The 15,975-nt window shown below is 31.4% G+C and overlaps 1 protein-coding gene across 1 annotated transcript; it reads left to right on the forward strand.

The window, feature by feature from the left end:
• Positions 1-1,413: 1,413 nt before the first annotated feature.
• On the forward strand, positions 1,414-15,184 carry LOC137924677 (zwei Ig domain protein zig-8-like). Its single transcript, XM_068768097.1, has 7 exons — positions 1,414-1,519; positions 7,906-8,039; positions 10,573-10,650; positions 10,731-10,863; positions 12,300-12,419; positions 13,280-13,477; positions 14,975-15,184. The coding sequence occupies exons 1-7, from the start codon at positions 1,414-1,416 to the stop codon at positions 15,106-15,108; spliced, it is 903 nt and encodes a 300-aa protein (XP_068624198.1). The 3' UTR covers positions 15,109-15,184.
• Positions 15,185-15,975: the final 791 nt, after the last annotated feature.

Below are 15,975 nucleotides of genomic sequence, written 5' to 3' on the forward strand. Positions count from 1 at the left end.
GTGATGCTAATGTCTGTATGTGCTCGCCCATATTAAATGAACCACTACATAAATATGCTATTCATTTTAAATTTATTTATTCATTTAGAGCATAGAGAGATACATAGGTAATTCACAAGTAAATACACAATTTCATATAAGTGAATATAATTATTAATATTTAACCTACGAAGTATGTGCTATTATAATAATTTAAATTAAATTACAATTGTAAAATTAAAATTTAAAAAAAATTCACGAAAATTAGGACACTGTACTGTGAAAGTGCACGGAGTATGTGCCTGTATGTCGAATACGTGTGTAATACGTCTTTGATTAATAGTTTATCTATGATTACATGTATCATATAAGATATACAGCATCTAGTATATAGTTTAGAGAATATTTTATATAAGATAAAGGTAAAATATGTACAAAGCGAGCCTTGTTTATTTATTCAATGATGTTTAATTACTGTTGGTGTTATTAAATTATTTTTGTTTAGTAAAAAAGTGAGTCTCACGTGCAGAGAAGAATATATTAAAATATTTTTCCCAGAAAGTGATTATGATAATCTTATGAGAAAAAAATTGCGTCCTTTATGATTTTTGAGCAATGAAAGTTGTAACTAATTGCTTTCGTTCTCACCCATACAAGTGCGACATAAGGCGATGATAATGAACGACACTGTTAAAAGTTTTATAATCCTATCGCGTTGGTACTTAACCGGCCGAGGGGAGCGACGAGTGTATGACCATTGTGACGCGCGAATCCTTAACGTGCTCGACAGACCGGAACATGGTACACTTGAACTGGATGGAGTATGTCACATCCCGTTTCGATAATCAATGTCACATAGGCAATGGTTTAGCGTGTTTTTCTTTAACCATTTATATAATTAAATATTATTTTTAATCCCTTGTTAATACTTAAATATTTGTGAATTTGAAAGTCACTTTAACTTGACTCAAAATGAACGCAGTGCCGCTTAGTTGCGGAAATCAGCCCACGGAGATAAGACAAGTTATTTTAACATGATGTAATTCTATGTACATAAATCTCTTTCTGCAGTCCAGTAACGTGATCTACGGAAGACTGTGTGCATAAAAAGGAAACCGTATATCTTATTTCTATTCTATTATAACTTACAAAGATCCTATAATGTTGAAAATTATGTTTAATGTTAAAATAGCTAGGTAATTAATTTCTTAACTATAGAATTAGAATATATTGCAGGAAATGATCACGTAAAATTCCGGCTGTGTTTATTTTGTACTTTTCATAGGCTTAATAGTTTAACTTTACGATAACAAATTTACAATAATATTCTATTTGTTACAGATGGTGAGCCAAATGAATCATAAGCAACCAAGAATAGACATTAAATTATATAACGAATGGATGACGCGAGGCTGAGTGGTGCTAGAAGCAGTGATGTGGAAGCTAGAAATGCAGACGACCTACTTTTTAGGTTATCGACTGAAAATTGGCCTTGTTGTGATTGTCATCATGGTGCTCGGGTTCTTTAACGAGAGTCAAGGTAAGATTATTTGTCACAAAGCCGATTAAAATATTTTTTCATAAAAATCAGAATCAAAAGAGTTTCATTATCTTTTCAATTGATTTTAAGCAGGAAATGATTTTCCGTGTACCATACAAATGTTGAAAAGCAATTTTTATGCTCTGACCTGGTTCTATAATACGGCAAAGATTTCAAAAATGAATCGTAATTTATCATTACATGTAAATTCGATTTTCGATCATCATCGACGTCGTCATCATTTCAGCGTAAGGATATACACTGCAGAATATACATCTACCACATAAATTTCCAATAGTAACAGTCGGAAGCAGCCTATATCCAACGTCTTCCGACGACCTCAACATGGTCGTTCGTTCCACCATTTCAGTGGACGTTTTATGTTGCGCTGTCAGACCGTGATCATCACACAGTTAAAATAGTCTTTATTATTATTTTTCTTCGTTCTCTTATTCAAAATCATTTATTACAACACGCTATCGTAAAGATAGTTATTTTATGAATGACTTATGATAAATTAACCTGACAACAGAAACAGTTCGGTCGAGGCTTTACCCTCGTGGGAACACTTACATAGAAATTATAAGCGCGTGGCAGCTCAAACCAACACTTGTTCCCGCTTACTTCAAAATACATCCTCCCAAGTGAGCTAAAGTCTAACTTCTTCGAATAAGCTGAGCGTTCTCGGTGCTCTGCCGTCCCCAGTCCGAAGAAATTGTAAATTATACTAAGATGAACATGAGCCGTGTTTGCCGTACAACAATAAAACTCCTTTTGAGGAAACTTAATCTCTTTTTATACTAGTCTTTCATTATTTCACTACTAGTACTTTCATTATTTCAGCCGTAGAATATCCACTGTCTGTTGGTGGGACCTGGCCTGCATCAAATGTCTTCTAACAACCTTAACTAGAGCATCTCTTTACCTGGTCCCTAGTTGTCCTAAGTCGCACGTGGAGATCAGTGATCTCCGTTACAGAATTTTACGGCCCCAACAGTCATCTGTTCTATACGCTAATTAGCCTGCCCATTGGCATTTTAAATTGGCAATCCGAGATATTTTTTTCACCTATGGGGGTGAGTTTTAGCCAATTAATGGTGAAACTAAGACACAACTGTGCATTATTCGTTTTTGGAAACTAGATCATAATTGGCATCTGCACATTTTAAGAGTATATGATGGTAGCATTAACCTATTATTTTTTTAATTAATGATGCCTTTCATACCAGAAATCGGTAAAGTTTACGCTAACTTTCAGTATAAAACTTATAACCAATATATAAATTTTGATGCATTTTCTTTGTTATTTTAGGATTAAATAAAAACATTTACATAAGATGATTATAATTAGAACTAACTATCTATTACTACATATTGTTCGTCAAAGCCAAAAAAAATTGATTTGTAAACCCAATATATGTAGGTTAGCCCAAGCCCAATTACGCCCAATTTGTTTGCATATTCCGATGCAACAAATATTTACTTCGCTAATGCAATTATTTTGGTATTACAGGTTAAGGATGCGTGTAAATTTGGAACGTATTAATTATACATAATTCCTTTCAATTGATATTTTAAATTAAACGGATATCCATATTTGCACAAAATATCAAAATTCAACTATAAATCCAACAAAATATAGCCATTTGACACATAAATATAAAACGAAATACGTACAATTTGCAGATGTCATTAAAGTGTTCCATTCATTCTTTCATTCATTTCAAAATGCTCACGTACGAAAAAGTAAATTAATTCCGGCGCCTTGTCGCAGCCAATCGGGCTTACCGATTCGCTGGCCTGATTTTTTCCTGATACATGTACATTTGTGCTTTGTACCGTTTTCTTGAATTGGACTACGAATCAATTTTGGATTGAAGTTATTTTCTCGAAGATTTAAAAAGCTATTACGCATGTTTTTTTTAATTATAAATTAATTTTGTTAACGTTATAAAATTAATTACGTAATCTAAATGATAAATATATCATTTTATTTCAAAATTTTCGAAAATCAGCCTGCAAATCTTTAGAGAGGAGTCATTTACATCTTTTCAACAGTAGCATATTCACAGCTGGTTCTATAACCAGGTCTATACCTGCTCCACAGATTAGCAACAAGATCGATTATAAGCAGGCTCCATCTTGTCTTTTGACGATCTTACAATGTCGAAAGGCAATGTCGAACAAATCCGCTAGTCTATCTCGGTTATTCTCTTCGTCTCCGGATCTCCTCGTTCCTGATCGGATCTCGTTTTTAAAAACGACCCTCACAATGACAAATTACCTTTTTCGACGTAATAATAAGTTCAAACTCATTAACTCAAAAAAACAACTGTTGTCACTTGAGCCTCCGTCAAATTAATACATTGTAATTCTTTTACACTTTCTTACCATAACAATTTTGTATGTATATTGTTGATATTTTACATCATATAAACCTATTATAGGCTTTACGTCTAACAAGGAGATTATGCCTTTACGCATTATGTTCGCCTTTCACACCGCATGGAGGGTTAAAAAATTAACTTATAGTTGACTTATCTTCACTGAACCGATTTTACTTGCGACATTTGTTTTTAAAGACAATATCAAAATTCTATGTAAATATGTATTATCATCATCATTATTTCAGGCCTAGTACGTTCACTGCTGGAAATAGTTCTGCTCCATAGATTTCATCACATCCATAGGTTCGATAGGCAGCATTTAGCGTCTTTTGACGTCGATAGTGAGGTACGCAATCTAGGTGGACGTGCTAAGTTGTGCTTGCCGGTGCTTGGTCTCCACTCCAAAATCTTAAAGTCATCAGTTCTGTAGACTATGTGGCCTGCTCACTGTCACTTTAACTTGGCAACCCGCTGGACAAACCGACATTCATTTTCATTGCTCTACGGATGCCATTCGGTACATAACATGCACAAATTAAAATATTTACATAATAATTATTACTAAATAACCAAATACTAATTTAATAATTACTGAACTTGAATTAACATGTCATAATAAACGGTCAGAGCCCATCGTTAAAATAGCACACGTAATGCCTAATTTTCATTCCACATAACATCCTGCACGTATCGTAGAATGTGTGTGTTATTGTATAGACACATTCTATAATAACAATATAGATAAATATTACGTTTAAGGAATAAAACCGATTTAGATTATCATTTGTAAAAACGGAAATGTAATGAAAATATTAATTGACGGCCGTATTTTTCAAAGTATTAAAAATTTCAGACACTAGATAGACGTTGATGTAGTGTTAAAGCAGCTTTTTAAGCTCAAGATTGCACCACGCCTCGTTATTAATGTAACTGGCTTAACCAGGGAAGCCTCACACGAACCGGCCACTTGACCTAACAGCCTCATACTAAGCCTCTTACAGTTTTAAAACGCAAGTGTTATTCGCTGCAAAAACTTAGCGGGCTTGCGAGGGAATTTAAAGCGACTCCTTTGACTGAAGCTTAGATTATGCTAAATCCGTGCCGCCGGAATGAAAGCTAACACCGTTAATTTTAAGCTCGTGCACGTAAAAGTGCAGAAACATTATGCATTTTTCATCAAAGTTTTTAATCTGACGCCAATTAGCATTAACAACAAAGTTTTTATATAACATTTAAGATGGTTTTAAACGACACCGACTTTGAAACGTAATATTTTCATTTCACAATTATTTTCAATGAAGTGTTTGGCGACTAATTATGCATAAAATGCTTGCTAACCAACACAATGCTTATCACTTATGTGCTTGGAGCGTAGAGCAGTTAAGCGGTCTTTTTTCAACGCCTATATTTTTTTTGTTTGATTATAACACTCCTAGTACGGGCCTATGGAAGGAAAACGCGCTGCGTCCCTTGCGTCAAAAGTCTGTTCGTATGTTCGCAAACAAAAACAGACGAAGACACACACATACACACACAATATTTCCCTGGAATCAACTAAAGAATATTTATAGGGGTTACTCCTTTTTTTAAATTGTGTGTATTTTTTAAAATTTTGTCTTCTTTGATTGGTTAAATAATATATGATTATTGTTATTATTTAAGTTATATGTGTGTTAGGTATGTAAATGGCTTATTGGGCGTAGGTTTTGAACTAATACTATATATATTTGCTATATGCAGTATAATTTTTAACATCTTTAATACTCTAGATATTCTGTATTTTGTTAAATTCCTCTTATAGTACGTTATATTGAGCCCAGCGGTAGAGAACTGAGACTTGAGATCGTAGGTCATCGGTTCGATTTCCTGGATACAATCTTATATAACTTACACTTTGTCCATTAATTTTATAAGACTGTCACTAGCAGCATATTCTGTGTACTATAATACCGCACTGCTAAGCTTGGTGATTATTTTATATCACCCTATTTCTTTGGGCGTCTATCGGCTGAATTGAAGACGATATTTTAGTATTTTACTTGCTGTTTATATAGGGTTATAAGGTTTAAAGGGCTAAGCGAATAATTTATTACTTATTTACTATTAATGAATGTATATACCCTGTCCAAAAATCTGCTGTTTTATAAAAAATAAATACTGTAATAATAATACAGTAAGACAAAGCAGTATAAAAACTTGTTACTGCATATTAAAATAAACTATTGTATACTATCTCTTCCTGCGAATTTTGTATTGCTAAAATTTATTGATTTGTCGCATTACGATGGAAAATAATTTAATGTGTTTTTGAGTGATCTATGATCTACGAGCTGTACATGCACCTATCAATAGCTTTTATGTCTAAAACCAATCGTTCTGTATACTATCTCAAGCCCCTTCATAATGCATATATCTATAGATCTGTGTCTTTCTTTTCCAACTAAGTTTTGTTCTCTATAAGTAACGATGGCTATTGTTTCAACTTTTTATTATTTTAATATTACAGATTAATCAAAAAATAATATCAAAACATGTTTTTTATTTCTCACAATATTAAAGATTATTTTTTCAATTCACTAATCAATGATTAAACAGTCATTAAGGTCTCGTTTCGTAAAGCCTTTTTTTAATGTAAAACACAGAGGTAACGGCATTAAGCGGACCGTAATACCGCATCCAAACTTTTTACCATCTTAACTTCGGCATAAAAAGGGGTCGTGAAAGCTCCAAAATTAAGGATATTCACCTGCCACGTACCCACATTAGAGCTCAGATGTTGTTGGAGGCCCGAATAATTTCTTAATCAACCTGCCTTTGTTTACGTTAATTGTGTCATTTGCTATTCCATTTGGGACTCAGCGACAAACAGAATACCAAAAATACTTACCCTTTAATGAGATCACAACACCTATGCGCGATGTTTAATTGCTTTTGGTTTTGCTTAATGACGTGGCTAACACAATTAGCTCATTTTATTATACAAGGTGTCAATTTTTAAACCAATGTTTTACAAAAGATGCTTTATGGCACAGAAACTTGGTTTCTCACTTCGGGTCTTACTCATAGTCGCTTAAAGAGCCAAGGAGAGGGATTTCTCTACAAAACCGTATCAATAATGAATAGATTAGTAGACGAACGAATATATATAATAAATAAAATAGCTAAGCCGATTAGCAGCATTAGTCGAGGTAACAGTGGATACCATATGGTTCAAAGTGGTCGCTAGGATCTTAAAGAAGACCAAGTACCTTCAAGTGCAGCGTAGAACTCCATTTACAAGATAGAAGGATCTTGTTAGGGTTTTTGGAAAAAGCTGGTTGTAGTCCTCTTCTAATCTGTTTTATTGTAAATCTGTGGGTGAGAAATATGTCCAGCATTGAACGTCATATGATTAAAATGATGATGTGTCTATTTATGGCATTTATAAGAACGATTCAATGTTGGTGTCTCTATGCATAACTGAATAAAACCTAAGCAATAAGAAAAGGATGTAAACTACACAAAATTTGTACAAAATTGCCTCTGAAACAAGCATGTTATTGATAAATAGATAACTCGATTGAAACTCTTTTCGCCAAATAGAATTAGCTTCAATCAAGTGATTTAATCGTCGAGTATGTGTAAATTAACATTGTTTGACTAAATAAATCGAATGACAACAATTTCATACAAAAACAAAGTAAGCAATGATTATGGAGTTGTTTAGTTTTGTCTATCCTTTATTTGTAAATCTGTACACAGAAGGCTTTGTCCTAATTTTCCGTTGGAGACCAGATGTTTTAGGAAACAAGTAATGACTCTGTTTTCCAAGTGAATACGTTTTACAATTGTTGATATGTATATAATAACATGTAAGAAGCTGTATTATTCGAAAGTATTTGAATAAATTACATTGTTTCTGTTATAAAATAATTTTATTAATTAAATTTAGTATTACATAAATTCATGTTTTAGAAAATTGTTACGAATAAAGTAGTATACCAACTGTTTTAATTACAGGCACTGCACATTATGGAGAGGACAGCGTTGGATCGTTTCCATATTTTGAATACAATGTACCAAGAAACGTTACCACCGTAGTAGGCCAGACTGCTTTCTTACATTGCCGAGTGGAACAACTTGGAGACAAAGCGGTAAGCAGAAGATGTATCCTAATTTTTCTTTTTAACAGTTATTTAATAAACGAATAGTCCGTTGTTTCTTATAGTTTATACGTAATAGTTTCATTATACCCAACTTTTGAATTACCAATTTTTTAAACATCACAATTAAACATGAGTACTGTATGGCGGCAGAAATAAATGCCATATTAGCTCTAACTGCCTCTGGCAAAAAAAGTTTCTATTAAAACTTGTTTAATATAATATTAAAATAACATTTTTAATATATAGTTGCTGACGATATATGTCAAGTGCGGACTTTAAGTTTACTTTTAAAAATATGTCCCCGTATAACGTTATTAATTAAAAAACCTTAAAAATGTTATTTATTTAATACGTTAAAAGTAAACTATTAAAAATTATATTTTATTACATTTATTTCAAAAAACTAACCTTATTTATATAATACTCTTGTTTAAATTTTACAAAAACTAAATTCTCGCTGCTATTTTACTAAAAATGTAAATTACTATCTATTACTAGCTATAGGTCTTTTCTCTGTTTTTCTGAGAGAGCTCGAACACAATTACGATAAAAGTATTCTTCTTTTAAAGCCAAGTATCAAGTCATTAGAATTCTTTATGTGGACGTAACTGCTGATCAGCCAGATCATCTGCTATTGAATAAAACAAGTATAGAATTAACGACATAATATCTAGGTAATAAGTCCAGAAAGATAGAACTACACATTTAAGCGTTTTGATGAAGTGGAACCACTTTTCTTGCCTTTTCTGGTATTGTGGCAATTTTGTGAAGTGTTCGGCTTAGTCGTATCAATCGGAGTTTATATTGTTCTCCAATGATGGTTTCAGATATAGAAGGTTCACCGTTGGACATTTTTCTTCGCCACACATTTCTAGTAAGACTGGTATGAAGCATTTAAATATCGGCGTCTTCTGACAATCTTAACAAGTTCATTTCTCCATGTTATAGTTGAAAAACCTAGGCTGTATTTACCGATCCGTCGTTTCCTTCATAATAAATCAACGGCCGTTAGTTATGGGCGCTATATGGCCTGCCGACTGTCATTTTAACTTGTTAATCTGCAAGACGATATCGGTTCCTTTTTCTCTTATTCGTATCTACTCAAACCTTTCGATCTCCACATGGGTCTATAGATCAGGTACATAGTAACCTTTACACCGTATATATTGTATAATAAAAATATGAACGGATTCAACAAAAAGGTAAGCATTGTCTGTAATAGCAACATTCGTTGTCACTTCTTCAACTTTCCATAAAAGAATCAGCTCGTACTTTTAGACAGACAGTTATTGTTTCCACTGACACGGGCCCATTATCTTAGCTAAAACGACTAAACATTAAAAGGCGGACGACCGTCCTTAAGTTACCTAACGCATGATTATTAAATTTCCTCCTCGTAATCTTACTGAACGTTGAAATGAATTAAATTTGACCCAACCTTAAAAGGGTCTTACCTCTGAAATTTGCCAGGCAGCGATGAGATAATTGTAAACACGCAACGTTAGCAGCGAATTTAACATTGATTTAAACGAGATCTGATAGAAGCTCCTCTTTAAACGTCGAGAAATTATATCTAGCATAAATACGTACAAAATTCCTAGTCTTACTTTTGTTGCATTTTATTGCAAAGTTCTTATATTTACTATACTTCAAGTCTCATATACAATCGTAATATTTTTTTTTGTTGAAACGTTGTTAGAATTTACGTTTTACGTTCAAAAAATGTTTTATCCACAAAAAATTATCGATTTTGTTTTTTTTTTATCCTGGAAGTGTGAAATACGGTCAGTTTTATGACCGATAGCAAAAACAAATTTTGTTTACCTAACACTTTTACTTCATATAGTAAATATTTCCATGAATAACGTACACACTTTAACAATAAGACCCCATATAATGTACAGAAAACTCTTATTGCTAGATTTTAAAGAAAAGTCGAACAATTTGTGTGTTTAAGTTTACTTACTACTAGCAGTATATTTTTAAAGAAAGATCACATTTATTTTAAACGATCCATTTTTTATAAATTGATATTATATTTAGCGTGAGCAGTGCTAGCCCACTGATAGAAGACTTGGACGCGCAATCTTAGGCCGCGGTTTCGATTCCCGGGATGCAATCTCATATAATTCAAATTTCGTGTATTAATTATGAAGGGTTACGACTGCTTCCAAAAAGAATTCCTGGGGATGGACAGCAACGTTCTCTGCGTACAATAATGTGATCCCATTACGATCGTCAACTTGTCAGTGAAGCGTGGCTGATATAATATATTCCCCTATAGATATATTTAGAGCAGGTCTATACCTTGCAGTGGTCGTCTATGGGCTAAAAAGAAAAAGAAACTTGTAGAACCTTTTTTCAAATATTTAAATTACACAATATTCATCTGCTACTGAATGGTTCACAGCATGTTCCGAATATTAGTTAATTTATCTATATCTAACAGCGGCCAGTAGGTTTGATTATAATTAAATTATTTTAATTAATAGTTATACCATATTTTTTCACTTTCTGCTAGGTATCTTGGATACGTAAGAGGGATCTACACATATTAACAGCAGGAATTTTGACCTATACATCGGACCAGAGATTTCAAGTAAGTGAATACTTGAGTTGAAAATGGAACTCTTGTGGAATATTATTATAACAATGAGTGAAATGTTTTTAAACTTACAGGTAATAAGACCAGATAAATCAGAAAACTGGACATTACAAATTAAATTTCCTCAAGAAAGGGATGCAGGTATATATGAATGCCAAGTAAACACAGAGCCTAAAATGTCGTTGGCATTTCAACTCAATGTTGTTGGTAAGTTGGGAAATAAATAAAATTTACTATGTGCTATGTTTTTATTGAAATGTCCTTTCTGTTAGGTGGTGTGTGTGATTTACTATTAAATCTTGTTAGCGTCGACAACTATCTGCCGCTATCATGGAAGGATACAGAATATGTAATAAAATCTATGACAAAAAAAAACTAAAACCAGAATTCTTCGACTAATTGACAAAACTAAATTCCACTGAACTTGCGATGCTCAATTTAAATTTTGTATAATAAGGCTAAACTTATTACGTCTGAATTTCTAAATTTATATTATCATAATTTAAATTTAGTAATCATTATTTATAACCGTCAATAAGATACTAAAAATAAAAAGAACATTACTTTGCAATTGAATTTCATAAAACAAAAATAAAAAAATCATGAGTCATTTTTTTCTACTCAAACTTATCGTGGCTAAGCAGGGATTCTCTATTATAAACCTACTTACAGAATAAATGCTTGGAGTTTCACGATTTAAGAAGCGTCTTCAGTACTAAAACTACGTCTTTTATAAAAGATATATTCATGGAGAATCCTTCGTAGCGATGTTATTATGCTGATAGAAGATAATTTATTTTTGAAATCGATTATCTTTTCAAACACATAGCATATTTGATCAAATCGTCATAAAGCAGGGATAAGGTACAGAGAGATTAAATTGCGCGACGACAATATAAAACCAAGGTTACGATAAAAGTTACTTTCCTTCGCGGGATTAAATCTCGGTTCTAAAATTTGTTCTCTTCAGACAATATTCACGTTTTTTCTTGCTTGGGTACGTTCTTACAACCAAAATGAAAGTATTTCATGGATTTTTTTTCCGTTTTAATACTCAAACAAACACCGCTTTATGAGCACGAGAGAAAAAAGCAAAAACAAGGCAATCTTCTCCGTAATTTTCTTTAGCTATTTCATCTTACAAATTTATGAACTGACAAAAAACTTTGTTCTGTCTTCATATTTTTTACTTTCAAATAATTTAATTACAAACTTTGTTCCCTTACGATATTAAATATTAAAACCGATGAACTGTTATGTTCAAATTTGTGGTTAAGTTAATTAAAACCACACTATCGTTAATCTCATATATTATTTTAAATATTTGTTGAAATGTAATAAGTTTGAAACGGTATTGGTTGCAGAGAAATTAAATACGTATAAAATATTAAACTTTAACTTATCCTGTAAATTTTATTTATTATCTGTACATTTTTAGTGTAAAGCTTTTAATGGGATACAATTATATGAAATCAAAATAATAGATGTAACAGTAATATACATACATAATTCAATGAACGTTAATTAAGTCCGCCGTTACACAAGCTGTAAAAATAAATTATTTTAAAGATCTAGGTAGGTAGAATACGCAAACATATGTAAATAATACCGTCTAATTAAAATACATTGTTTATTACCCACAGAAGCGAAGGCGCATATTTTAGGGCCAGCGGATTTGTACGTCAAAACTGGAAGCGCTCTAGCACTCACATGCATACTCAGCCAAGGTCCACATGATCTCGGCACTATATTTTGGTATAAGGGTTAGTAATGTTAAAACAATTATTATTAATTCTCAATCATTTTGCCGACTTTATTTTTCGTAAACTTAATGTGAAGCAAAATTAAACACTTATATAATAGTTTTGAGATAATTTCATTAAAATTGGAATGGAGAAAATTAATAAATTACTAAATGGTTTTTAGTGATTATTACTTAAATTCTAAAACTCACTAGAAATAAAAATTAATTATAGCTTATACTCGTATAGACTTAGTAAATACATACAGAACCTTATGAAAATTTTAATAAAGCTATTAAAAATATTGTTTTATAAGCGATTAAGAAATTCATTATATTTTTTAAATTATACAAATGTGTAATACGTTCGTAAATTTTAATAAAATGATTTAAAAATCAGTATTTACTTTAAGTCTAGTTAATTTTGGTGTATACAAAATATTGACATTATCCGAAAGAAAAAATATCTAAATTTATTCAAAATTGTATATATATCTGTAAACTTTACTATTTACAGTTAATATTTATGGTACTGTTTAATAATTAAATAAATAACAAACCTTATTAAAGAACGATTTGTGTTATATTTTCATAAACTTTAATGAATTTTAGATGAAATTACTACTTTCATTTTATTGAAATTAGTCTGAGCGTAGACATGTTTCACGTAATCAGATGAACCTTTGATATCTTCTAAAGGATAATACAACCTTATTGAATTTGATTGTCTTAAATTACCGATTTATTAAATAATTTCAGAAATATTGAGAATATTACTTTATCAGTTCGTTAAGTTATTCGATCGTTTAAACATAATTTGATAGAAATCTCTTCTGAAGCGAGCTGGTTTCTTCGGTTAATCAAATCCTAATTGAATTTCAGGATCAAATATTATAGAATATAAGGAAGTAGAAGAAAACGAACTTGCTTTGGAGCCGAGAGTCAGACTCAAGACGGAGTGGACGGAGCAACTGACGTCACGGCTTACAATTGAAAAATTAACTCCAAACGACAGCGGGAATTACAGCTGCGTGCCGACGATGGCTGAAGCTGCATCGGTAAACGTTCACGTAATTAATGGTAAGCGGTGGACATTTAACCGATACTACTTACCCTCTACAAATAGAAAAATTTTAAAATACATAATCGTCACGGTGGTTTGACGGACAATCTAATATATAAAATTCTCGTGTCACGGTGTTCGAAGTTGAACTCCTCCGAAACGGCTTGACCGATTTTTACCAAATTTTACATGCGTGTTCAGTATGTCTGAGAATCGGCTACTATCTATTTTCCATACCCCTAAGTGATAAGGGTGGTCCACCCCTAAATTTTATTTTTAATATTTTAGACAATTTTTTTGGTTTTTATTTTATTATGATACAGCATATAAAAATACATACAAACCTAAATTTTCACCCCTCTACGATCAACCCTTATCTTACATTTGTTAATTAAAAACTTTAATTTTTTTTGCAAAACAACGTTTGCGGGATCAGCTAGTTATCATATAAACATCTGGGACTAAACCCATGGGACTACGAACTAAAAACCGTGGTGGTATTACATTAATACTAAATTACATTTTCTGACGTCAGACAGTCGGGCAGCCAACGCAACTTGATAATATTAATAATATTTATAAATAACTGTTTATTTTTATAATTAAACCAAACAGCACCTAACCTTATCCATATTTTCTATAATATACAAAAGTTATTTAGACTCTTATATGTCGCTTATGTGATATCCAGATACGAATACATTATATTACATAACGAATTTAATGGTACTTATCTTTAATCAGCATTAATGAAATTATCTATTTAAAACTGCAACTAAAATCGTAAGCTAATGAGTAAATTTTTGCATTTATTAGTGGTTAAAAACTTTTTCCTATTTTTCTTAATTAATATTTTTTGTTTCTTTATTTTAATAAAAAAAAACTGAAATAATTATTGTAAAATTTACACCAATTTTACAAAACAATTCGATTAATTTATTTATATTTAGATATATTAGATAATCATCTATGTTGACAAGCTTCTTGGTTATTATACTTATATGTAGATAGCTAAGTCAAGGTTGATAATGTGCATTTTTTTAATTCGTGTTGATAATCAAGAAATTTAGGAAGGAACAAAGACATATAGACATTGTTTTTTAAATGCTGATTTATTTACTAATTAATTCACTTTGTTTTTTCGCTTTGAGACAATTGACTTGTGTACAACTTAATAAGATATAAACTAGTGTCAAAACGAAGCTCCTGTATAATGTCATCTCTCAACTTAATAAAAAGGACGACTGATCCAAACGGATTCGCATTATAAAGCGCGGAAAAATCTATTGGTTTTATTTGTCAGTACTTTTTATTCTTTTTGATACGCAATAGCTAATTTTTCAGTCGTTTTATTTGAAATGTATACGCTTTATTCTTATATCAAATATTATAATAAAAAAATATTTATTCTCTAGATAAAATTGTTCGCTAATCGTTGTTTGAAGGTGTTTGTATAAAATACTAGTGTTATTAAATTTATTATTACACTAGTCTAAGTGAATGATATTTTTTAGGAGAACACCCAGCTGCGATGCAACACGGCAACGCCAACACTGCATCACCGTGCGCTTTATCGGTCAACCTTCTTATCTCGCTCTACTGCACTCTGGCGACTCTATACACCAGCACTATTGATGGGTTCAGATGAAAATTACAACACGCAGCCTTAAACAAGACTTGAGGCGTATGATATAATTAGTAGAAGTGTCTAATTCTATTTAGTTCTGCACTATCGCTACATTCAGTTCAGGACGAAATCTTTACTGTCTAACGCTCGTTTCTTTTGGACACAAAACAGCCTATTTTCATACAACATTTTGCATCTGTTTATTAATAGTTTTGTATCATGCATACCTATACAAAATTATCTATAATACAATTTAAAGTCAAATTTAGAATATGTATAGTAGCATTGATTCTTGAATTTAGCAACAACTCTACTGTTATAAGATTTTTGATACTCGGACGTTGTTTTCGAACCTTCACGTTGGTTAAACTTTTTTTATTGTTAGTTATTAAATGTAAAGTGAATATGATCTAGTACTAATAGAATATAATATTAATTAATTTATTGGTGTAAATGAAGGTTATTATTTTATTTTAAAATGGAAATAAAAAAAACCACTAACTCAACATTTAGCTGCAATTTTATTTTTAGTTAAAACGTGACTAAAGGCAAGAAGACGGTAATAAATTTTAGATTAGAAAATTCTCTAAGGTGCATACTTTTCACTGAGCTCTTGATAATAATTTCTTATTTAAAATAATGAATTAAAAATTCAGTGTGATTTACTTATTTTCATATAAAATATATAAATGATGGCAGTAGCAACTGAATATTATTAAGACAGTTAAGACTATTTTTTTAAAATTAATTTTAAATTATCATCATCAAGAACGTACACTACTGGAAATAAGCCTGCCCATGGATTTACAAAAGAATTGATTAGAAGCGGCCTGTGTCAAGTCTCTTCAGTTAAGCATAACAAGATCCATTGTGGACATTAAATTATAA

Source organism: Battus philenor, unplaced genomic scaffold (assembly GCF_028537555.1).
Source record: "Battus philenor isolate CCGP_79_NKW_IND1 unplaced genomic scaffold, ilBatPhil1.0.hap1 SCAF_24, whole genome shotgun sequence".
Classification (NCBI taxonomy): Eukaryota; Metazoa; Arthropoda; class Insecta; order Lepidoptera; family Papilionidae; genus Battus; species Battus philenor.